Source organism: Micropterus salmoides, unplaced genomic scaffold, assembly GCF_014851395.1.
Source record: "Micropterus salmoides isolate LMB-PRFRI ecotype aquatic unplaced genomic scaffold, ASM1485139v1 Ms_hic_scaffold_6, whole genome shotgun sequence".
NCBI lineage: Eukaryota > Metazoa > Chordata > Actinopteri > Centrarchiformes > Centrarchidae > Micropterus > Micropterus salmoides.
This window is the reverse complement of record NW_024044348.1, coordinates 29,219,721-29,245,790: the sequence shown is the minus strand read 5'-3', so window position 1 is coordinate 29,245,790 and position 26,070 is coordinate 29,219,721. Positions and strand designations below refer to the sequence as shown.

General features: G+C 40.7%; 3 protein-coding genes across 10 annotated transcripts in view; 2 read left to right on the top strand and 1 right to left on the bottom strand.

Moving 5' to 3' along the window:
- Positions 1-9,937, top strand: part of LOC119890016 (SH2 domain-containing adapter protein F-like) — a 96,889-nt gene extending 86,952 nt beyond the window's left edge. For all 5 annotated transcript variants that reach the window (XM_038701010.1, XM_038701009.1, XM_038701008.1 and 2 more), the window contains one exon: positions 6,555-9,937. In XM_038701010.1, the coding sequence (XP_038556938.1) occupies positions 6,555-6,741 (187 nt within the window). In that variant the 3' untranslated portion in view covers positions 6,742-9,937. The remainder of the gene's footprint in view (positions 1-6,554) is intronic.
- Positions 9,938-14,297: 4,360 nt separating this feature from the next.
- Positions 14,298-19,550, bottom strand: LOC119890075 (ubiquitin-like protein 7). Of its 4 annotated transcripts, none has more exons than XM_038701107.1 (11): positions 19,469-19,550; positions 18,849-19,029; positions 18,590-18,709; positions 18,424-18,509; positions 16,763-16,847; positions 16,611-16,668; positions 16,338-16,471; positions 15,874-15,923; positions 15,591-15,764; positions 15,310-15,424; positions 14,298-14,681 (listed from the first exon to the last, which is right to left on the bottom strand). In XM_038701107.1, the coding sequence occupies exons 2-11, from the start codon at positions 19,021-19,023 to the stop codon at positions 14,629-14,631; spliced, it is 1,050 nt and encodes a 349-aa protein (XP_038557035.1). In that variant the 5' UTR covers positions 19,024-19,029; positions 19,469-19,550; the 3' UTR covers positions 14,298-14,628. The 4 variants fall into 4 exon arrangements, with proteins under 4 accessions (XP_038557035.1, XP_038557036.1, XP_038557037.1 ...); XM_038701108.1 differs by having other exon boundaries at positions 18,849-19,025; positions 19,469-19,544; XM_038701109.1 differs by having other exon boundaries at positions 15,310-15,418; positions 15,586-15,764; positions 18,849-19,025; positions 19,469-19,484.
- A 547-nt stretch (positions 19,551-20,097) lies between these two features.
- Positions 20,098-26,070, top strand: part of cd276 (CD276 molecule) — a 65,562-nt gene continuing 59,589 nt past the window's right edge. Inside the window, exons 1-2 of the mRNA XM_038701110.1 lie at positions 20,098-20,363; positions 25,545-25,640. Of these exons, the coding sequence (XP_038557038.1) occupies positions 25,595-25,640 (46 nt within the window). The 5' untranslated portion in view covers positions 20,098-20,363; positions 25,545-25,594. The remainder of the gene's footprint in view (positions 20,364-25,544; positions 25,641-26,070) is intronic.

Here is a 26,070-nt window from a genome sequence, read left to right as displayed (position 1 = left end):
TAGGACTAGTCTAGACCCATATCTCCAATGTAGTTAGAACAAAATGTTTTTGCTATAAGGGTTGTTGATATAGGGAGTGATAATGCAGGGAGTGAATTGGATCGATGGACGTCCAATAAAGCACCAATTCAATATTGGAGCCTGAACCTATAATGATATTTTTTAGTGAAGCTAGAGAGAATTAACTCACCAATCTCTCTATTACAGTGAAAGGAGAGTGCCTAATGCTGGGGGCTTTACCTCCCCAAATGAAATAGCTGATTGCTGGATTATTTGAATAAATGCCGTTTTCTTTTCAAGCAGGCAATAATTACAGCAAGGTATTTCATCTTGTATAAAAAATGTATTTGATTTAGTGTGTGGTGAAAACACATTCTAACCTTCTGGTTCTGTAATGGCCTCTCTAACATTCGTGTATTTATACCAGTTCACATCCCACTGCTGTCCAGCTGACCCTAAGTAATGAGCTGCACTGTTAGAGCAGATGATAGGGGGAATACACTTCCTCTATAATGGCTGTTTGTTGCACTGAGAAGTAGAAGAAGAGCAATAATGCTGACAAGATTGTGTTACTATTGGTGCAGTAAAGTTGTTTAATCTCTGATTCAGTGGGAACTGCAGAACAGTGTGGCCTGGACCAGCAGCTGAATTCTTCCCTCATTGTAAAGTGGATGACTCCAAGGCCGGCCTAAAGCTTTTTGGGGCCCTAAACAAAATGGGATTCAGGGATTCCCTGCTGGCGCTAGCAAACACTGAGTGTGCTTGTGCCTTGGGGCACCCCTCCCAGTTGACATTGATCAAAAGTCAAACAAAAGTGTTAGAGAAAATAGCCACTAGGGAAGAAAGTGGGCAAAAACATTAAAATAGAGAATGTTCCTTGAAGCTTTGTGGTTCTGTGTTTGCAGATAGTCACATGTATATTTGCATTAGTTAGCGCCTTAGGGTCACAGAAAGTTGTATCTTGTGCCTTCGACGTCAGCCAGATCGAGCCTAGAAAACTGTCAGCAGGCCGATTCCTGGGAATGACAGGTGCCACCTCATTGCCGGCAGGGTTAACTCTGAGTTCGGCTGGGTCACATGAGCCCGTCTCCCCTGCTGCCGCTGAAAAAGAGTGGAGTGAAGGTGAAGATCCTCCATGTCTGAGGTTGCTGAAAAATGTATAAGGCCATGAAGTGGCACGTATGTGGATTGCATTATTGACTAAGACAGACATTGCTGAGACCTTCCGCCTCAAGAGTCCTCTGGCCTGACAGAAAGCATTTTCTGTCTGTTTTGCCCTCCTAACCCCTTTTTTTCTGTTCACCTGCCCCTCACCCCTTCTCTGTGGAGAGAAACCCTTTAATGTGTTTGACACATATCAAACCCTTCGCAAGTGTCTCAGAGCACAATGTCAACCCTGTTTCTTACCTCACAAGAGCCCTGCACAGCATGGTCACTCTGGCTGAGCAGAGAAATTGTTAGTGAAAGAAGAAAATCTATCCAGCAGAATCTGTTTGAAGCCCAAACACAGAAAAGGGGAAACTAAATAGCTAATTGGAAAAAAAAGAACCACAAGGTCTTTGCATCTGCAATTTAACTCATCTTCCAAAGACACACTGTGCTTTTATGGTGTCTTTTTGATTATGTTTCAGAACAGAACAGATCAGGTTTCCTTTATGTGGCGCAGACAAGACAAATGACTGTCTAGAACACAAAAGCAATATTGAATCTGACTTTTTGTAGAATATTTAGCCAATCTAAGTCAAGTTGTTCAATCAGCCAGATTGGATGTAGATGCCAGATTTTGTTTCTTAAATGTATTACAGAATGGTAGGGCTCATCCCAGGTAGACTCATTCAGTTTGTGCTCACATAAAATAATGGGTGAAATGGGATATCTGAAGTCCACTAATGCTTAAAAAGGTCATCGCTTCTGCCAAGGATCATTATCTTTTGGTGGATGAGTTTGCCTTTTCTTGTGCCATAGATTCATAACCCTGAGAGCATCATTCATTTGGGCAATCCAATATGCTGAAGGTGGAGATAAGCCGTGATTGCTGTCAGACTGTCCCTGCTCTCATGACTACAGGGTTCAAATCAAAGTCATAAACCTCAATAAACAGGAGAGGAGACCTCCCCAGTGAGATTAATCCTGATTAGACAATAGAAGCCCACACACACAGGGATATTATAACACTACAAAGGCCTGTCTTCTCAAAAACAGCCCCATATTCATTTTATCAACAGTCCTGCCATATTGCTCTGTTGTCCTGGTTTCTGTCTCTGCAGGATTGTAACGCGATAAGCAGCCCTGAACACCAACTGGAAAATCATTTGGGAATCTAAAAAATGATGCTATTGATGTGTTTGCCTTTTTAAATGTGGCTCTGTGTAACTTAACACCTGTCTCCCACCGCACTGCGTGAAGATTCATCAAATGCACTTTGCAGGGAGGATTTCTTAAAATGAGCTCTCCTGGCACCACTTGCAGAATAGTAAAATTATAGAGACCTGTGGCAAGGCAAATTTGTCCCGCTCTCCTGAAATCATGATGAACTTGTTAATGACATACTCAAATATCAAGGCCAGAGGCAGGTCTGATAGTTGTTTATTTCAGTTTTATAGCCCAGCAAGCCTGGGGCTCTCCACCTCAGCTCGCCTATAAAAAAATATGTTAGCATTTGTGTTTCAATTCAGTTTTATTTATATAGCACATATTCATAACAGACGTTATCACATTGCACTTTTCATATAGAGCAGGTCAAGAGAGATGGAAACCCATCCTGTAGTCCAATGCAAGATCCACATAGAAATGTAAAACAATAGCAATGGTGGTATTGGTACAGATATCAATGAAAATTAATAGTACTAATAATGATAATAATAGGTAGTTTGCAACCACAGATCCAGACTCTACAGCTTCGGAGACAGAGACACTTGCAGAAAGTGATAGAAGGTTGAGGGGAGAGGACAGGAATGAGAAAGCAAAAACCTACAGCAGGGGGAAGAAGTTGAGTTAGTAACAGTCATTAATGCGATAAAAACACATATAGATGGAGAGGATGAGGAGGAGAGAGGTGCTTAGTGCATCATGGGAAGACTCTCGGCAGTCTAGGCCTATAGCAGCATAACTATGAGATGGTTCAGGGCTCACCTGAGCCAGCCCTAAATATACGGTTTATCAGTGAGGAAAGTCTTAAGCTTACTCTTAAATGTGGAGGCTCTGTCTGATGCAATTAGTAGGTCATTTGTAATTTTCATCAGTGCTGTCTCTGTGCTGCGATGCACTCTATATCCTGACTTAAAACAATTGCTATGTAGAAAGTCACACAATTGATTGGTGCTTTATCAAGGATCTTCGAGAGAAAGAGGTTAGATATATTTCTATAATAGGGTAAAACCAAAAATGAAGAGGTTTGAATACAGCTACTTTAATGTACTGTGGTACATAGCCTGTTAAAAAAGACAGGTTTGTCTTATCTAGTAAAGAAGTGCTGACTAAGGATAAAACTTATTTAAAGGATCATTTTGGTAAATTTTAACCTGAGCCCTGTTTTCACATATTTTGGGGTCAAAATGACTCGGTAGGTATGAAAACTGACAGGCTCACACTGTTATACATGGTGGAAAGGATCTCTACAAGAAATCAGAGTCTCGCTCAAAACAATTCTCGCTCTGAAATCTCGTTAAAGGCAAGTTGTTGCATGAAACGCAGGTGATAATGGGGGAGCGGAGTTTGTTGTGTACATAGAGAATCGGCTAGCAAGACTTTATTTCCTAACGTTACTCCAACACAACAAACTTCTCTCTCCAACTCTGACTCACGTTTCCACCGTTGTCTTCTTTTCACAAGATTTTAGGGCGGGAATTGTCCTTTAAATTTGAAGATACACCTGTACCACTTGAGGGCAATAGAGGTTGAATTTTGTCTCTAATAATCTGAATTTTATCATTAAAGAAGCTTGTGAAGTCATTACTAAGAGGGCTATAGGCATACATGGCTCAATAGACCAGCTTTTAAAATATTCTCCATCTTCTGCCATATACGGTATACTTCATAGATCAGGAGATTCAGATTTTCTGTAATAGCAGTAATATCTGTATCTGTAAAAGCACTAATGTTAAGAAAGGATGGGTCTCATCTATTGATGTAAGACATAATCTCACAGGAAATGGTTTATTGTTGATGGATGTCCCAAAGTTGAACCCTGTACATTCTTAGTTAGTTTTTTCCCCCACTTCAGTGTTATCTCTTTGCCGCTTTCTCTCTGTGCATCAGGCAGAGAACACACCCACAGGCTTTACACATGCAATTACGAGATAAGTAAAGAATGGACTTGCCTTACCTTTAAGGTGCCTAAAGCCCAGTTCTTGCTCCTGTTCATCACAGATAATGGGAATATCTCCAAATATGTGCATATATTTACAGTGATAATATATTCAGTGACCTCAAAAATATCAGTTTTATTTATTTTTTTGTTTGTCTCCTGACTATTCATGAACACATATAATAATCAGCAATAGAAAAAAATACAAATGGACGAGAGGAGCATGGCATGTGATAAAGTTGTAAACCTCATCAACACTCTTGTTTTCACTACATCTTCACTACATCTTATCAAAACAGAGATGTGTGCTTTTGTCTGAATGATATTTCGACATCCTAGTTTATTTGATATACTACATAATATCTCTTCTACTTGGCACCTTGCACGCACTTATCCTGCATGTGCACAGCCCTCACAAGGGTCCTATGCCACACCATCTTTGACACAAACAGAATGTATTGTGCAAATAACAGTAACGGGCCCCATGAGTTGATGGGTGTGCAGCTTTCTTACCTGATGTGTTTCACTGCTTGTCACAGAAAGGGTTTGTGAGAAATGGTAGTCCTTACCCCCCCCCTATTTTTTTGTTCCAGTATAATGAAACCATCTGTTAGTATCCTCATTCTTGTACCTGTTTTTGCATTTCAGCAAAGGGGGTTACATTTCAGATTAGGGAAATATGATACATGATATAAAGAATAGAAGGGAGTTTAGGGAGCTAGAAAGACCTGGTGCACATTATGTTGATGAGAGGCCATAATGCCCACTTGCAGCAAGTGATAGTGTAGTATTTGAGCCTACAGCAATCATAAATTGCTCGAACACTAGATGCTGATTACAAAAGCTGTTATGCTAATGTGTTTTGGTAAAGACAAACGATCACATACAACACTATATTTACAGCAGCATATAGGGACCATTAGTTTTGTATCACTTCCTTACTAAAGCTTACTGTTGCATCACTTAACTCTAAAAAAAGTGATTTTCTATTTTTAAGCAGAAGATTACCAGCAAGCTGTAAAATGTATTGATCAAAGGCGCCTAGAAACACACAGGGAGCTTTTAATTTGCTGTGCATTTATTGCCGTAGCTTAAGTGATTCATCCTGGGGGTTCATTAGCCTCATCCTTATGCTCTGCATGTGAAACTCTGCACCTTAAGCAACCTGCCTTTTAGTCTCCTCCCCAGACAGCTCCAAAGTTATCAGAGGTAATCCAGCTTTCAGAACATTGTCACGTACTGTAGGGAGCAACTACTGTGGGAGTAAATGAGGGGCTGTCAAGGAGGGGTGACTTTCCCATATATTCAGGCTTTTGACATACTTCTCTCTTTAAATTGGTTTTTAGCCATGCTAGCGACATGGTTCTAGGCATGGCAGTGACAGTCGGTTGGTCCATCGCTTTGGTCTAGACTGAAACATACAACTACTGGATGGGTTGCCATGGAATTTTGTGCAGATATCCAAGGTTCCCAGAGAGTGAATCCTAATGACTTTTGCAATCCCCTCACTTTTCATGTGGCACCACTTGCAGGTCAAAGTTTTCACTTCTCCAGTAAATATCTGTAGAACGAACGAAACATTCTCATCACTACAAAGACTGCTGCTTACCCACCACCTCACCCTGTTCTCCTACTGCGTTGTCGCAAACTTTCGGCGCGATGGAGACAAACAGCATCCCTGTAATCATAGTAACTCACCCTCACTCCTGCTTGTGTGCGCATGGTGCAAGAGGAGAGGGAGATGCATGGGAATAATATAGTATATTTCTCACTTGGCCCCTGGTGGTCTGAATAACTTACTAGATTTGTCGCTAGTGGCCTTTTAGGAATAAAGTCACTGAGGGTCTGAAAAAGGTAGGCAACAGACCAAACCACTGTAAGACATATGAAGGGGGAGGATGTAATGTTTTAAAACTTTAAAACATATTGAAGAGTAGAGAATGAGCGGTGTTAACCATTTGTGTACCGAATACATTGACATTGACATCGACAATGACGCTGACGGACAGTGGTTATATAGATTTTCAGATATAAATTATTGCTAGGGTCAATTCTTACCGTCCTTACTAAAGTCTATGCCCTTGCATCTATGACGCCGACATTAGCATGTAGCTCAGAGCTGTAGGTGTGGCTGTAACCTCCTGGTCTACCAAACAATTTATTTTGATGGATAATGTAGATTCCTGGTCTTCTTTTTATTGAACTAACATGTTTTTTATCCCTCTCATTTGTCCTCGTCTGCCCCCAGGAGCAGCCAGGGCTTCATGCACATGAAGCTGTCGCGCACCAAGGAGAACAAGTACATCCTGGGCCAGAACAGCTGCCCTTTTGACAGCGTGCCTGAGATCATCCATTTCTACTCCAGCCGCAAGCTGCCCATCAAGGGTGCGGAACACATGTCCCTGCTCTACCCTGTAGCCATCAGGACACTATAGTGCACTGAGTTCCCTGCAGGCGTTGGCCCCCGCAGTACTCACTGGGCCACCCTGTGGCTCCACACTTCCTGTCCATCTGGGCAGAGCCCAGTAAGCTCATGGGAAGATGAACAGTGGCGTCCCAAAACTGCTGATCCTGACTCACCTCACTGGCCAACAGATTCCAGACCTGTTTTGAAGGCCTACTGCATACTAGCTTACACATACAGACTCAATGTTGCAGAAGTCTTGACTATTTTATTTTATTTTATTTATGACACCCACTTCATTGCTTCATAGACTGACCGTCTGATGAACACCATTTCATTAATTGTTGAGCTGATTTCCCTTAGCACTTAACACGCAAAAAAAAGAAAGGTACAACATTGTAACATTTGTCACTGGGACGTACCTTTTATCGTAAAATGTTGTACCTTTTTAGTAAGTCTGTTTGACTTTGCTCATTTGGTTAGGCTCTGTTGAGAACTGTAATCGTTTGTGAGGGGACTTGAAGATTGTAAAAGCCGTGTAAGGGAAGCAACATTTATGAGGCATGTTGCGGGATATTGTCCACATGGGCCCCATACAGTGGCCAGGATATTGAATAAACTGGCCTTGGATGAATGGTGTGTCCCCAGCTGCGTGGAAATAACAGGCATGTGAACAGTGCAGACTGATCTCTCTATCTTGTCATAGTGCTTGCTGTCTGTTATCCATCACTGAGTGGGTGTCTCACGTCAATGACAGTGTAAGTACCGTAGTGGTGAGACAGGCAGGAGAGCATGATGGATGGGTCAACCCATCCGACACAGTACAATTGGCAGAGGCTGGAGACCAGAGCCTGTCCAATTGGACCAAATTAGCCCCACTACCCCTGCTTAGAATGGCTTTGCATCAGGGAGAATGAAATATGCCTGCATTGTCTACCTCAGAAAATCAATTTCATTCACCCATCTGCAGATCAATAGGTACAATGGGATTGCAGACATTGATCTGCCCTCCCTTCGACATTCCCAATTCCCTTAAAATTGCATCACCAGTCGTAGGAAGATGTTTTGTTTTTTTTACAGTTTTATCCAAGATTTTTTTTATGAAAACCCGCAGATTTTCCAGATCAGCAATTGTATGTATAGTCACTAATATGATACTGTGTGATGTCAGTAACAAATGTTTGGTTAATGCCTTATAATGCATGGGTCAAATCAGTCCACTAGATCCGCTGATTTCCAATTCTGCTTTTAACGATTGTTCTGTGACTGTAATTTATTCTGGGGTAATTATTCCTGATGTGTTACTCCTTTGTGCTGGCTGTCGGCCCCCTCTCCCTCATTGTTCTGTGCCGATGTGATCGTGTTTTTTGGGACTACTCCAGCCTCTTTTACTGTGGTGCTTTGCATTTTTGTTGTTTCAAGTTCCGCTAAATGCACGTTCGCCTCGGTGGCCTGACTCTGCGTCTGTCAAGAAAGACGATCGCATACACCCCCTGGACCAATCACAGCGCAGCCTGTTTGAACCATGTAAACATCTACCTTCAACCAGCCTGATGTGCATACATGTGTGAATGTGAGTGAGTATGTGTCCAGCACGTTGGTGTGTACAGTATATGTATGCATATGAGAATGTGTGCACAGACTTTCTGACTTCTAGTGTGTGTTTTACCCTGCTGTGGTACAAACTGTTGACAGCCTTTGCTTGAAACTTTAAACCTCTTTGGTTGTCAACGCTTTATTTCCCCTCTCCCCTAAGTCAAGAAACTAGAATTCAGCTTCACTGCTCACTAATTTTCAGTTTTCTTGTATTCACTCATAAACCACATTTGATTTTAGCAGCTCATCGGAATGACAGATCTGTCTTGTGGCCTGCTCTCTGCAGTTTATTGTATAAGACCCAGTAATATTTCAGCCCACAGCATATATATTGCTGACCAATTACAGCACAAAGAAGCTGATTTTTCAACAGTATCCACACCATGAACTAATGAGAGGGCCCAAAGCTTATGCGCAAACTGCCTCTTCAGATGAAACCTTTGTTATCAGTTGCAAAATGATGTGGTTTAATGAGCAAATCCAAGTAAAAATGGAAATTTTGCAGGGCTTTGGTCCAAGCTGAAAATGACTGACACTAGGAATTAGAAACTGATTTTAGCGAGCATGACCACTATATATGCAAAGTCAAATACATTTTGGCTTTGACTATATCTCTGCTGTGTGCTATGCAACTATGAACTGCAGTCATTGAAGGGAAAATGATTGGAGTGTGTTCCTCCACCAAGTGTTTATGACAAATGTGGTGGTACAAAATGCCCACCAGGAAGAGATGTAATCAGCAGAATGACATCATTAGTAAAGAGTAGTTTGCAGAAAGTGGGATGTATACAGAAATTTATTTTGTTGGTGCAGTAAGTGAGAAGACAGATGTTGCCGTCATCAGATAAGTATGTCATATGAGGGGGTCTGTTCATGTGATAAGGCGTCCTCTGCAGCTTTATTAAGGAATAGTATGTTGTCGAAGTGGACCTATGTATTTCCTTGAGAGAAGATATCCTAAGAAGAAATGCAAATGAAATAAACTTTGTGTTACGTATCCTTTATGTTCCGAATGTTCCCTTATTAAGAGATCAAACCTTGACAGTAGAGGCTCTTTATTTAGTTACCGCTGCTGATGAGTATTACTCTACTATAGGAAAGAGCCTGTGTGTGATGGCCGCACTGCCTAGAGAGAGGCCTTAGCTTTGGAGAAAGGGAAAATGAGAAGAAGGGGGAGACAGAGGGGATGGTCTTCTGAAGGGAGGGGGGCGGGGGTTGCTGCAATAAGCAGGCACACTCTCCACATTCGTATATTTCTCTTATGAGGACCTGACAGAGCCCTTCTCCTCCCTCTGAAGTGTCTTAAAGTGCATGTACACACAATTGTGCATACATGAAACAGTGTGTGTGTGTGTGTGTGTGTGTGTGTGTGTGTGTGTGTGTGTATATAAGTGTGTGTACTGGTGTAAGGAACCATCAGCCATTGACTTTCCCCCGCGTGTATCTTGTGTATCACTTTACTGTGGTAAAGTGGCATGTATGAGTTTCCTTTTGTGTACATTTTCGTCCCATGTATGTATGCACTACTATAACATATCTCTGTACAGTCCCTCATGGCCAAATGTATATACTGAATGTATTGTATGGGGACATCAAGGTTCAAAATAAATAAAATTGGGTTTATGAATTAATGTTTCAATTATATTTTCTTTTCTGTTATTTAATACAAACGCACTACAAACATTATTATTTAGCAAGAGGAAAGCTCTGTACTGCATCTTCACCATTGCCAGTTACCATGGTGAAGCCCTTTGATAGGAAAAGAAGAGCAACCATTGTTTGAGTCAAGGACAGAATGTTGGAGCTATTATCTAGCCAGAACTCAGCACTTGTTCTCTATTGATCCACTTTGTAGCACAGACCTGCAATATGTTTTCACGCCGTTGTTCATCCCGGTAGCATTACAGTACAATTAGGGCCCCTGCTTACAATGATCACATATTTTGCCTTTTTTTTTTAATAAAGAATAATAATAATAATATTATATTGTATTAAATTATAATAATAAGTAAGTGTTTAAAAGTATTTTGTGCATAAACAGCTATTTTTGTACACACTCCAAATTGAATGAAGTATAAATAATTTATTTGGAATATGAAGAAAGTCTTTGCCTCTAGAAAGATTAAGAGGGTATTTCTTAGCTAACCAAGAAGAGACAGGAAAGTATTAGTTGATTTTCTGTAAAATCTTGTCCTAGTAATTTTCTAAGAGGTTTTACTGGAAGAACCCTGTACTAAGTGTAAGGAAAATGTAAAGTCCAAGTTAACATTAACTTGATATTAATTTTTTGTTGGAAAATTTGTTCTCCATATTTGTAGAATTGTATGTACATGTGTATTGCATGTACACAACTTGTACATGTTTGCATGTTCAGATGACCTGCAGATGCAAAGAGAAAAGGGCTGTCTAAGTTATGCTTGCAATTATTTTGAATTAATTAACCTGGAAATGTACTAGCTGAACCTTGTCTGTATTTTCCCTATAATTAGTGCCAAATTACATCGCTCCATAGACAGACAAACACCAGCAAATCCATGTTTTATGGATGCTTGGCTACAACAACAACAAAAAAGATGCCACTGATTTGTATGCCCTAGTATTTTGTACAGTACAAAACCAGGTTTCAGGCAGTATATTGATTCAAAACCAGTATTCTTCGCTCTGCATTCTTTTCTGTGATTCTAGACACACCACTACAACACGCTATCACACCCTCTGGGATGTCACTGTTACCTTTAAGAGTCCAGCACTCAGTACTGTTGAAGGCAATTTTAACAGTGAAATCCTTAATCCCTTACCCTAAAATCCCTTTCAGAACTGTTGCATTGTGACAGCAAAAGCTGTTTTTACACAGCTCACTTTGGCCACAAAACATCTGGCAGGCATTCAGGAAAAGCCCAGGCAGAGAGTTGATGAAAGCAAACACTGAACATTCACAGCCTCTTCAGTTGTTGGATAGTGGGCAGAATATCGTGAAATTACATGCCTCAATTTGGCTTCTACAGTAACTGACTGGCAGACAGTGAGGACTTTGTCTATGTGGCTCATTTTTATGATATGAGTATGAGCGAAACAGTACACATTATTTGGGTTTGTTATTATTTATTTTTTTTGCCACTTTTCTTTGGAAATTGACCATGTAAAATTCTATATTAAATATTATGAGATATCTCCACAAAAAAGCTGAATTAACAACACATGTTCAACACATGTTCAATTACAGCATCTGAGAAACACCAGCTTAAGCACTGAATTCTGAAAATAAATATCAATCAATTTCAAATGTCATTCTAGATTTAGCTGTTGATTTTCTTTATCTCACCCGACCCGAACAAATCAACAACTTCAGACAGAACAGGGAGCGAAGTCGCTATTTTAAGTTTCCATTCTAACTCCCAGTGGTTTGTGCGTGATCTCTGACTCTCCCTCTGCTGCAGCTCTGTTCTCCTCCAGAGAAACCCCATCAAGGGTTAAAGCACCTGGGATGAAATGCACCAAAGAAGCTTTTGTGGACAAAAAGAAGAGTGCTGAAAAAGAAGAGGGGAAGAATAAAAGCATGGCTTGAAAGCAATGAACGGGCCACAAGGGGATAAAATGGCCTTGTGTCCATCAGAAGCTCATTTCATATTCCGCTCAGTCACGCCAGGCAGAAAGCAATCTCAGGTAACAGACCTTATGTTAATAACACGTGGGTTGCCTCCTTTCAGAAAGACAAAAGCGGATGGAGGGCATTATACCAACTCTATCCTTTCCTCCTCCTCTGGCACGTCAGAGCATTTCATCTGGAGAGAGGAGCGCTGGTATTGTTCTACTTTTCTGTGAAGGCTTGATTAGCGGCGCTTTTACACCATTTCTAAAGGTCTGGCATAAAGGATTTCTATTGGCATACATATTGCCTCTAATGACATGGTGCAAAACCTTGCTCATTACCTGAATCCCAGGTCACTGTGGGAGTAATTGGGCAGATTTGTGGCAGCTTCAAAGCTCCAGGCTTGATTCATTAGGAAGGCATCTTTCCATCTGTTTAAGCCATTTCCTGTTCCTGCTGAGGAGCAGTCTTTCACAGATACGTATCCACCGCCATGTCAATGTGGTAACATTTGAGAATTAAAAGAAAAAGTCTAACAAACTCTTAAAGGAATAATGTGACTCTTCACAGCCATTTAAAACCTCTATGGCCATGAACTGAGGTGTAGGCACCCTGTGGTCACTGTGGCAAAGCCCAACACAGCAACTATATTGATTCAAGTAGAACAGACAGAAAGAGAAATAACAACTTGTTTTGTTTCTGATCCCTCTGACATCTTCAAAGTTGGTGGTTCACTTGTGATGGCGAGTGCAATATAGTCCCCTAGTAACAAAAAAAAAAAGAAGATATAACTACATTAAACTCTCTCTCTCTCATATGTGTTGGATTTGCTGTCATGACATCATCTTCATTACTATAATTTTAATGGAACAAATATACTCTTAAAATGCTTTTGGAATAGCCAGGTCTTACATTGATGAAGGGGTGATGAAAGAGTCGAGAGGTGCAGATAAAACCTCTCAGTTCATATGGTGTATTGTAGTTCAATTCAGGTTGGGTCCTAAGAAATTACACATAGTCAATACCACCTTCACAGTTGGCAACAAAAGGGACGTACATAATATGGCCTGTAATAAAAGCTTTTCTTTACCATGTATGTGACAGCATATCGCACAGCATCAAGTGTCTCCATGACAACTTCACATGATTCTCCACAGTAAATTGTTCAGAATATGGTGAAGGCTGCAGTTACAAGGCTTGTGATTGTAGTCTATACATAAACACAGTAAACAGACAGTCCACTGCTGCAACACCTACCACATCTGACTTCACAGCTTGCTAGCAACAGAAGTGCATAAAAACAAGTCTAAATGGAAATCAGTGCAAAACTATTCTACAATACTCCTGCTTGGATTAAAATCCCACTATTTCATCTGGGTAAGCACAACGGTCTCCTTTTTAAATTTTTCCAGAAAGGCAATGACACTTTGATTCACCATTGTTTTGTCGAAGCTATGACACTGCTTCCTTCAGCACAATGGAAATGCTTTATTTTTAAAATACCCTTGGAGGCAGTTGGAGGTGGAAATTGCCCGCAGGTGTGCATGCATATAAAATGGTAATGGGGACAGACGGACACAAAGCGCTGTTTGGGTGCTGTGCTCATGAAAGGGCAATCCACTGATTGAGCCGTCACATTCACAGATGCAGTAATAAAACTAAGCAGGGCAATTACTGTAAATGGAGAACGGTAGGTAGCAGAGGGGGGGCACGCAATGTCCTCCGAAAATACCCTGATGGGAGACAACAAGACAAAGCAAATGTAGCCCTCTGCAATAAGGGGGGGGGGGGTGTCAGCGAATGGTAACAATGCTATGACAAACACTGCAACATCTCAGTGGAAGTTAATAAAGCTCTCACCTCATCTGTGCCACTTTCTCTGTTATAGCCTGTCTAATACTGCCTTCTCTGAATAATGAAAGCCCACAACTACAGATAAAACAACCATTTATAAAACACTGTTCAACAGAGGGCATATCAAGAACATGATTTAAAATATAGCAAGGGAAGAAAGAACAAATAAACAGGAAGCATGTCTGCCACACCGAGTTAGGAGATTCAGACATGTCTGGATAGAAAGAAACTACTGCATTGCCATCTAGTGTACAAATAGGGGAACCACACAGGCAGAGTAGACAATGTAAATGCAGTAATGTTACTAGAATACTATATGAGCAACTAATACTGCAATTAATAGTGCAATCTGATACTTGTATGACAATATATGCATGTACGATTAAGAAGCAAACAAAAAAGAAACAAAAAGAAATCTGAGCAGGCACAGGGTGACCTCATTATGACACACCAGCGTGTCAACAGTTCAGAGAATTTAGACTGAATGGACCAGTGCAGTATGTTTACAGTCAATGCCACCTATTAAATAACACAGACAGGCTCAGGAGTCGATGGGGTATGCAGGATTACATTTATTTAAAATTTAAGTCTAGTCGCCTCAACAAGAAAAAGCTGCTACGACCTGTGTGGAACTTGTGGAAATGGTATTGTATATAAATTGAGGTAAAATGGGTAAAACAAACAAAAAAAACAATATGTCTAAAGCCATAATTGATCATTTCTGGACAGCGGGGTGACAAGCCTTTTCCCGCTCTCGGCTCTATAAAAGCCTGTGTCCGTAGTGAATGGGCTCAGAGTCCTGGGCCTCCAGCAAATATGAGCTCCAGGGCAGCCTGGATGTCACCATCTGTGGCCTGCAGCGCCCTCAGCATCAGCTCCTCATCCTGGATCCCCATGTCCCTGAGCTGCTGCATCTGGGACTGCCAGCGGCCCTGGCAAAACAAAAACACATTCACTGGACCACTCTTTTACCCCAAGACCGACCTAAATCACCAGAGTCTAGAGCACCAGTCATTTTCACTCCTGCCTCACTTTAACTCTGCATAAACGACGTTAAAGCTGCAGCGTACACCTGCACGGAAGCAGGGCTGAACGATTAATCGAAATCGCAATATGGCTTACTGCAGTTTTTAAATCGCAGGAGGTGCAATATTTGTTAAATGTTGCAAAATGTATATGAAAATCCCATTTTAAATTTAATATTGTTGTGCTGCAGAGATGTTGTGACCTACACTTCACATTCTATAGACTTAAGAAAACATCTTTGTTTGGTACAGATCCTTGAGAAAAAAATCCCACTATAATCATTTAAATATGTTTTTCAATGAAAATGAGAATAACGGTAAAAATTATCATTCCCTCCAATTTTGCAAATCAGATCGCAACCACAATATCAAGTCAAAAGAATCACAATTACATATTTTTTCTAAATCTTTCAACCCTATACTGATACCACACAAATATAAATATTCTAACCCTATCGATAAACACAGACAGACATTGATATTTCCCCCTATTAATTGAATGTGAGGGATTTAATCGGTGAGTCTATGGCCTCACCTGTAGAGCAGACATGTTGGAGGCTTGCAGAGCTTGCTGTAGAGCCTGGCTGAACAGATCGTTGCTGACTGGGGTCCCTGCCGGCATAGGGGCTACACTGCTGGAGGGGGTCCACCTTAATCAAAGACAGAATGACCCAAAAGAAAAACAAAAGATAAATCTGCAGTAATGTGGCAGAGGTCATGTTTTTAATACATAGAAATGTCTTAAGAGCATTCTACACTGGTTCAGTACTTTAAAAGGATTGAGGGCGTGTGTGCACAGCCTTTTCCAAATCTCACCTGGCTTGAAGTCGTCGGAGTGACCGCGCTGCTGTCAGGAGTGCTGGCGAGGGCCAAAGCCGTAGCCAGCTCGCTCTGCGTTATCGGTCGAGGGCCCGTCGCTCCACTGTGGCTCAGAGACACTGGTCGCATTCCTGAACCTCCCGCTCTGTTGGAGGGACCTGCTGGGCTTCCCTGTCGCACACATTCAGAAAACTCAAAAATGCATTAAAGCTCCTAGCCTCGACAGTTTTCCTGTGCATGATATCTGATGTCGAGTATCAAGTGGGGGGGGGGGACTCACCGACTGGAAGTCGTCCTCATCGTCAGACATGCCCTCAAACATGAAGCCTCCTGTCAGATAAAAATGCATTTTTGTACATGTGTAGTGCCAACACAACAAAAGCGGATACATAAAAATGCATTTAAAACACAATTATAAAGGAAAACCAAGAACAAGAATAAAACAATAATGTAGGTGAATCAATTTACAGTAGGCTTATTAAAAAAAAAAAAAAAAAAAAAGAGTAAAAAATATATTTTTTATGTTTAAAATATATGTTAAAAAAATGCTCTATTTTAAAAGGGCAGACAACACTGTAAGTAGGTATCTGTCGCATTTTATTTAAATATTAAACTAGTGTCTGCCTCAATTCAGTTGTTTCAATATCTGGAGCTTGCCAACAGCAATTCTTTATAACTATTAGCGATCCTCTCCTGCTTGCCATAGATTATGTCAGTTTTTACCGCGCCATCCTTCTTGCTCACCTGGCATATCGCTGTAAGAACTGGCAGAGACGTTGCGAGAAGAGCTGGCGCTGGACTGAGCGGGCATACTACCTGCCACAGAGTGCAAGACCAGGATGATGGCGTTGACGAGGGCAGGGTGTGAGCTGATCAATCTATCAAAACACACACACACACACACACACACACACACACGAAAAGTGTACATGTGAATATAAAAAGGGCCTTCCACTCGGGTGTCTGTACTGTACTTGTGTCATAGCAGAGCCAATAACAAAGAAAAAGCGCTCTCACACATCCAGCATGTTAGGGTCTGTGAACTGCACAAAGAGATCTTTGTCTTGGAGCACACCTGAACAGATAAAAGGGTGTTAGGGGAAATGTTACTATTTGCATATTTGCATGGTGCAACAATAACAGTGTTTATAAAACTCCGCTGGTCTTACCTAAGGCAACTGGGTCTGACCTAAGCCCTGGTGTCGCCACAATGATCTGATCCAGAGACTCTTTATTTGTCAGCATTTTATATACCTAAGTGTTGGGTAGAGACAGTAAGACCCATTAATAAATGTAGCAGCCAGTAGAAAAAGCAGCAGTAACCTAGTTGCTGTAGTTGCAGCAGGCAGCAATTGTTCAGATACTCAGACAACATTAAATGAACAATATGTTGGCAGTTGCCGGAAATATAGTATAATTTGCATTATTATATTATATAAAATCAATACTAATTTAACCATATACATGATAAGGGTGCATTGCAGGTTTGAGATACATTGGGAGGAGGTACTGACTGGTGGTGATAATGATATACAACACAAGCTTCATCTACAGATCATTTGGATAGAGATATACCAGCTTGTCAGAAAGAAATGAGCAGCAATAAATGGGACCACTTGAACATTTTTTTTTTTTTTTTTTTTTTTAAATCAACATGTTTTTAGCAATGTTTAAACCATAAACACCACAAATAAATCTCTGGTGTATACCCATGGCCGAATCTGCTGTCTGATTTCAATGAAGGTTCTGCATCACTCCGCAAATTAAATAGTTTCATGACAGATCAGAATACACTATGGATGCAAAATATAAAAAGTTGTTTGAGTACCGAGTGTGATTTAAAAGGTTTGCAAACTGACCCTTTCTGATGCTGACAAGTATCACCATATTCCTATGTACCAGTATCCATGGATCACACCATTTATGTCAGAAAAATATGCCCATTCTTATCTGAACTACTTCATTGCTCAAGCCAACATGTAGTTATTCCAAAAGTGGTTGTGCTTAGTAGGTTTATGTCATGGAAAGCTGCTGGCCCATAACAGCTAAACCTGTTGCTGTTGAGGACAATGTTTGACCAGCTCGTAGCTGCCCAGGGCCCTGTTCACATACACACAGTGCTTAAATGCATGTAGAGTGATCTAATCAGAAGTAAACAGCTGTAAACACTGGAATGACTGCACTCCAAATCCAAAAAAAAAATCCATCCAACCACTCAAGCCAAAACATTTTCAGGTCAAGGACGCAAATTAGTAAAGTGCAAAAATCCCGATGCATTCCTGCAGTCCGCAGTGAAGGACAACCTAATTAACTTTTTACTGTGTGTAAGGCAGAAAGCTACCGAACCCTACTGGATATGGTTTATTGCCGGTGTGACAAGGCTCGAAGCGATGAGACAGTCACAGTTTTCCTACAGATATAATCAAATTGGAGGAGAAGTGAAATCTGATCTCAAGAGGTCAATCAGGACAAATTTTACATTTTGTGCAGCCAGATGTGTCAGAACAGAAGATAATAAATCTACATAAGGCTTAAACGTATGCCCTTCAGTGGTACCAAAGACTGTCCAAAACTGCATCGAGTGAGAAATCACATGAGCGGTGGGTGGAAGACCAAACATTGTTCTTCTTGATATTGACTAAAATGAACTACAACACTAATTCAAGTAAAGACGTTTATTAATACACATTTTAACCATTTTCTCTAAATCTAAGCACCTAAGTAGATCAAATGGAACATCATTTACACTCTTGGGAGCACTGAGGGAAGGAGGGAGAGGGGTGTCACCATGGGCACTGCAGTGCTTGCCGCTGTGTGTTTGTCTACTCACTGAATCTCTGTAGGCAGAGTTGAGAGAGTGAAGAGCAGCATGAAAGACCCTGAACTCCCTGGCTGCAGTTGCTCTGTTCACAGGCTCTAGAGGAGAAAACATTTTCAGATCCAGACTTTCAGTTTCATTTACAGTACAACTTATACAAAATGACAAACAGACAGACCTGGACTGCTCTCTGGCTCTGGCCATGTTTTTTTGAGGATGTGTATGGTAGATCCCGGTTGAATCCCACAGGAATCCAGTGTTAGATCATCCTTAAGCTTCCGCCCACAGTGGACCAGCTCTAGTGCGAAAATATGAACAGAGACAGAACACTTTCAGCACAAACATAACAATGACATAACCATGAACAGCAGCACAAACACAGAAATATCTCAATCACAGCAAAGCGATCATGTTCAAACGCCACAGCTGTAACTGACCTATTAGTTCAGGGTCTGGGATGGAGTCTGGGAGCTGTGCTGCAACGAGTTGTTTTAAAGTAGCGACTCTGTATCCTCCAGGTGAAACATCCCCTGGCATCATCTCTGGGAAGTGGAAGATGGATTTGGGCTGATCCATCAGCTTCAAAGACAGCTGCCAGTCTGAAGAAGCCATCTCTACCTTTTACAGAAGCAGAGTAAAAACGCTAACTTACAATCAGCAGGTCCTGGTATCATCAGCCTGGGGTTCTTAACGTTGGCCAAAGTTAAATGATGTATTATCGTTTCAGATCAGATCGACCAGAGAAAGTAATGTCTATCTTTGTTCAGTAACGTCACCACATGCTACATGAGATAAACGTTAGACGTATTGTTATTACCTTCATATATCTTTTGGGGGGTTGTGCCATGAAACGTTACGTTAGCAAACCTGCTCAACCCCTGTGTTAGCTGTTTAGCCTTTGCTAAAAAAAATTAAATAAAAAGCCTGCAGATTAACTGAATTAAACGTGAGCTCTTCATATCGTGTGACCGGTTAAGAACAACCTCTTGATAGCATCAAAAGAAATGCCAAACGCAAACACCACGACCACTGCACTCTTTAAGAAGCGCACACTCACCGTTTTCTTGTTGACACTCGATTCACTTCCTGGTTTTAGTCACGTGGTCTACGTGACGTTTACTTCCACTGTCCAAGCAAAGGAGCGTTTGCTTCTGTCTTTTCTCTGTGGATTTTTAACCATTGCCAATCCTAAAATGTCTAGGGCAGACGTTATTCCATACAGAATCTTATGGTCTGCGTGCCTCATTTTAGGACACACTGATCACCAGTCTAAATAAAGGTGTAGCCCAATCATCAGGCGAACCTCTGCTTACAAACTAGACATCCATGCCAATGTAATGGTTTTAAAAATATAGGCTATATAATAGTCAATCCGGCCCATGGTGGATTTAATCAAAAAGCTATATTAATCCAGGCAAATTATATAGGTAGGCAGGAGGCATGCTAAGCCTAAGGTAAAGTTATTTAAGATATCTCTGTTTATTTCTGCAGTGATAGGTTTAAAGATTGTACGTAAATACGACGTATTCTATACAGATACATATTATTTGATCATAACTTGCATTTGTCATGCAGTATAATAGGCTATGTTGTAAGAAAACGAGGTAGGCTATATCGGCATGTGCACAAATGGTTAACCTGGGGGGTCGGGACTCTCCAGACTCTTTTCCCCCCTCGGTATGACATCACTGCTGGACAAAGCAACAAGGAGTGGTTTCTCTGAAGACAACCGTCCCAAATCAATGGAACACACTCACACACTCTGAAAAAATCCTCCTATTGCTTTATCCACCGTCTAAACCAACTGTTATCGTGTCGACAGCGGTTCTAGTTTTGCTTTGTTCTAAGAGGAACCACTCTGGAAAATCACATCGGCTGTGTTGCTCAGCGAAAAGAGTCACCGCCGCTGGATGGTTACTGTTTTTTTTTAAGTTTCGCCCCCCACTAACATGGTAAGCCCTAAGAAATTGTGTTTGAAAGCGCAGCACGAGCTAACAGACAGATTATCATATGTAGGCAGGAAAGGACAACTGTTAACTTTTATTTTTTAAAGACGAGCAACAGCTGGCGGGAGCAGAAGAAACCCGTGAACCCAGGGCAGGGTAACTAGTTCACATATCTGGCGCTGTTCTCTGTAATGTCTGGTAATTGTTTATAGTTTTAAAGCAAGACAGGCGATCGCTGAGCTATACAGTGTACACAGTTTCAGCTATATGAATGAAATGGAATGCGCCCCCATTTGACAAAAGTCAACACTGCAGTGTAACGGAAACTTTCATGACTCAGAATAGGGACACAGTGTAACAGTTTACTATGCATTTGCCTTTGTATCCAGTCTGTCATTGAGATAGTCACCTATAAAAACAAATAAATTAAATAAATAAAACTGTTTCAGGATAGACTGGGTCAGGGTGGGTTCCCAACTTGAGGGTTGAGACCCAACAAGGAGCCACAAGACAAATTTGAGGGGTCAGATGATTAACAGGAAAGAAAAGTGGGAACAAATCTACACTGAATTGTGCTTATTTTTTCAGACTTTCCTCTAAGTTGTTTATTTTTTCATGTGAATTACTTCTGAACATTGTCAAGTCATTTGGTTGAACCGGTCACAGCTAGAAGCTGCAAGTCAACGTTCCTTAGTTTTTAAGGGGTCACAAGGAAAAAAGAATCAAGCTCCACAAGCATAGGAGCTGCTGTTCGCTGCAATGAGGATGTCGGCTGGCTTCATGCTGCCCTTCTCACATGACGGTGCAGCTGTGCTGCGCTGGCAGGTACAGCTTCCTGTTGGATGTAGGAGGATGTAGTATTTTCCACTCTGACAGCTCGTATAGGAAATTATTTCTGATATAGTGGCGCAATAATGATGTTATTTGACACTGTGAAGATGCATCTTTTTTTTTGCCAGGGATGTGATTGCAGTCTGTGACAGTAGGCATTTCATAGTATTATGTAATCTCCATATTAATGCACATATGTCAAGCCACAGTAAGATAAAGGTTACACTAAATTTGCTGCTGTGGCTTTACAAAAGCAGGGTGTTCGAGTATCTTTTTCTGGTCTTGAAAAGACACATATGCCCTCCAGTTGTCACTTCTTCATTTGCTAATTATCAGTCAGATAAAAATATTCAGTCTAGTATTAATATATGGGGTGGCACAGTGGATAAGACACACGCCTTTGGTGTGAAAGACTGGGGTTCTAATCCACTGTGAGACACCAAGACACAACACTTAACCCCTAGTTGCTCCAGAGGCATGCGACATATATATCAATTGTAAGTCGCTTTGGAAAAAAGCGTCAGCTAAATAAATAAATGTAATGTAATACTACTGCAATCTCTCGCCTATTATTGGATTTCTGTATGAGACTGGTACATGGCCTAGTCTGAACTGTAAATTAAAGTTTCAGAAGTTAAAATGAAAGTTGTAAAGCAAAAACTTTTATTCAACGTCTGATGCATAAAGCTTTCTTGAAGTTTATGGAGCTCTTCTTTCTTCAGTTTGAGAAACTAATGCATTAATTGGCTTGACTACTATGGGGAACATTTCCCAGCATGAAGTGAATCCAGTCATCCCTTAAGGTGGCTTGCTAAATTCTCACCATATGGATTTGAAAGGCTCACTTTCCTCCCTTGATGCGGTCCTCAATGGGACCGGTGTGTTCCACGTTGGAAATGTCCCCATTGTCAAGGGTTGACTGGTTCCCAATGGTTTTAGGAGCTTGGCAATGGTGCTAGCCATATGCCAATGAGATATTTGAGCCCAGAAGGTCAATCAGACCCATTATATTAATTGTGTTTAAGAATGGCCTTGTCATCCAGGAGAGGAGTGGACTCAAAAGCAGTAGTGTCAGTAAAAAGACAAACTGTTAAAGAACCACTGTCACAGATTTCTGGAAAGAATACTGTGATGGTACAATGAGCATGTCAAATTTGTAAATCTTAATGTTCTGTGATACTTCAAGAATCATTTCTCTTTCCTTTGAACTCTGTAAGAAGCTTAATAATCCTTAGCACAGTGTCAAAATGAAATACACTGGTGATTATGGCTCAAAAGCTACCGACCAATCACTAAAAGAAAGTCAAGGCATTCAGACTGTCAAACAGTGACTTTTTTCCCATTTTAATGGTGCTCATTTTAGAGAGCACCCCTATTAGTTAATTCCATGAACAGCATTGAAATCTGAATAAAGAGCTAGCAATAGTTTTGGTACACTGGTGTAATATAGGGATGGATAACATAGCCTTTAAAAAAGTTGAATTGTAAAAGGAAAGGAACTAAAAAGCATTTACATGCTGGCATGGGGTCAGTTTAAGTACTTGAGTCATTCAATAAAAAACCCTTTTGATGGTTTCCTGGTGTCTGAACAACACGGGCAGAGTCAGACTGTGGTTTGGTGTGTTGGCATATTACATTTCAGGCTATCCTTAGGAAGACTTACAAATGTATTTACAGAAACCCTGCCCTTTTGGAGGGGATCAGCTGTGCTATGTGTCTGGTCTTGTCTTCATTGAATATTTATTCCCATTTTTGAATGTGCTTCTGAGGGTAAATATCTTGGGAGATTCAGATAGTGTAACAAGCGTCTCTTTTGGGTTAGCAGGCTAATGCTTTCTGAAAGTCCAGAGAGCAAGTGGTGAGTGTGCTGCTACGGAAACTTTGTGATGAAGCTGCTCTCCTGCCCGCATCCTCTTGGCTGAAGCCATAAATGGAGCCTCATGGAAAAGGTTTTGGTGAAGCCATGAGGTGGAGCTACCACAGCAGTACTGAAAACATCACAAGTGATCTGTTAGCTGCCTTCCCCAATCTAAATCCACACAACATATAAGAAAACAAAGTTTTCAAAACTTTTAATTGTAGATTTGTGTAGACATTTAGCCACTCAGACTAAAGTTTCATTTATTGGTGGGACGTTACAAAAAATTCTTTTCTCAGATTTTAAAACACTGTTAAAGGTAGATAGAAAGACTGCGTGGATATGGAAAACTGAGCTTTTGTAATTTAGCAGCAATGTTTAGAAGCTATCTTTCTCTAGTATTGCCAGCCGCTCAATGCAAGGGTTGTTGTTGCAACAACACTATCAGTGTTCATGTGTGCAGTTTTCAAACAACAGAAACAGAAAAAAATATGTGAATGACAGTACTGTGTGATTATAGTATTTAAAAGTGGTGAAAATGGAACGTTATGCTGCTTATCTGAACACATTTATTGAAACCTTCATCCATTTTCTCGAAACTTTAAACACAAAACCCAGTCTTTAAACTACATTCACAAAACCCCTGACTCTTCTGGCAAAATCAAGCAATCGCCTCAAAACCACGTGATCTGTGCAAAAAAATCAAACAATGCTTTCAAAACATAAAGCCAGCCAGTCAATATGTAAAACACTACAGAGCATTGTTTAGACACTACATCAAAAAATTGAGAACACCGACAGGCTCAGATTGTTGTCTGAGTGTCTGACAACATTATGGAAAGAATCCCTACTGAGATACCTTGGTGACACCTTGGTGTTTTTAACCCTTTAAAACACCTATGTCACACAATAACACAAGCAAACTAACCGTCCGAGGCAGAGGTAGACCAGCAACTCCCGTGTTCTGCAAGGTAAAATTACTGTTTATATCAATGGAGTCTGGTTGCTTTGACAATTGCGATATAGTGACTGTTGTGTGTGGACGTACTTTAATGGGGCATTACATTGCAGCCCTGTCTCACTGGTACTGCAGTGTGCTCGCTCAATACTGGACCAATTTTTAAAAATGTCCCAATTAGTCACATAGACACAAAGTGACAAGGTACCCTTTAACTTTACCATTTATTTTTAATGACCTTAGTTGTTGTTGGCCTCTATGAATAGTTATAGTATTTGCACCACTTTCCCCTACGATTGTCTAATGTTCTACAAACAGAAATGTATGCCATCAGAATAATTTGTTGCTGTAAACAAAAAATGCTGTAACATAAAATTTGGGCATGGAGAACTCACAAAGAGGAGGTGAGTGTGAAGAAACAAAGGAGCCCTTTCTCTTATGTGCTAAGAAATGATGTCACGCTAAATCAGTTACTGACAGGAAACTAAAGGATGAATGACTGCTGGTGGATTGTTACTCGTATCCTTTTTTCTGCTTAAGGATATTTCTCTTTTAAAAACTTCAGTTTGAAGCACGTCAAATTAACAAAACCCATTTCACCATAACACCACACAGAGCACACGATACAATACACAGTGCATTTGTGCATGATATTACAGCACATCATAACACAATAAAAATATCTGGAGAAGATATCCAATGACTTTAATGACAGTAGAATATTTCTAGTTATATTTTTTTGGTGGCGTTAGTACTCGTTAATTAAGTAGAAATTCCTCCATTAGCTTAATATTTTAAATGCTGAGTATGTCGGTTTTATAATAGAAACCCCTTCCTTTCTCTGTTTTTGTCTTCCTCTTTATTCTTTTGTACTCTGCATTCTTGCACACAATACACATTGCTTATCTACCTATGCACAGTATTTGTCTCTCTAGTGGAAAACATAGCCTTAGTCTACTTTTTCTGGTTTACCCTGACAAAATATTACCCAAAGTATACAACAGTGTTTAACATTGCTGAGACTTTTTATCTGTTCCTGCATGGTAGAGTGAAAGTAGATGGGGAGGGGGGAAGTTTTGTCTGTCTTTTTTTGTTTTGCTCCTAAAGTAGGGTTTTCCCTCTGGATAGCAGAGAGAATGACTTGACTGTTTCTTGTCAACTTTGGAAGTCCTCTTTTGTCATATGTCACAGCTCCACTCTCTCTGAAAGAGAAAAGCCTTGAGCGGGCCAGAGAATAGACTGAAATAGTCACCTTCAAATATACTTTAAGTGTAGAAGTCACAAAAAAAATATATTATTCTGGACCCTAAGATGGCCTATATTAAATGAAATATGTTGCATTGTCTCATCTTCTCAAACTCCACCCACCTGAGAGACCAAGCAAGATAAAAACAAAGACATAGAAGACCCCCCTTTCTGTTTCTGTCATTTTGTAATCACCCTTCTGTCCAGACATTCCCTTATTTTTGCTGTACTGTAGTGTTCTGTGTTCTTACAATCAAAATCTCCTCCTCAGATGTCTGTGTTTTTTCCCCTGCAGCACTGTGTCTGAAGAAGTTGACCTGCGGTTCGAATCCACGTTGGAAGACCATGCTGTCCCTCCTGCTTCCTGCAATGCTGGCCGTCCAAGCTATGGGTGGGTATCTCCCCTGCCTGTGCCCTGCCATTAGATCAGAGTCACCGCAGTGGGAAATGCCACTTTCTGTTAAACAATACACCCTGCAGGGCCTATTAGTCTTCCCCCTTCAAAGGCTTCGCCCAGCAAAACAACAGTTCAAATGAGGCTACTCCCAAAAAGTAATGTGCCAATAGTTGGAAAGTTATAAACCCTCCCTGTTTAAACTCTCATCCATCCAGACGAGCTGACAAAAAAAACATACTCTTATTTATACAGACGTCCTGCCTCAGGGAGTAAAAAGACATTTTTCACAATAATTCCTTTAATTTGAGTTTTTACAGGGTTACAACTCTATGATAGGGAGGGTGTCTTTTTTTTTATATTTTTCTTAAAATTAAGCTTGTAAAACAGAATGGCTTTGACCTTTTCCAGACAGGTGAGGAGTAGA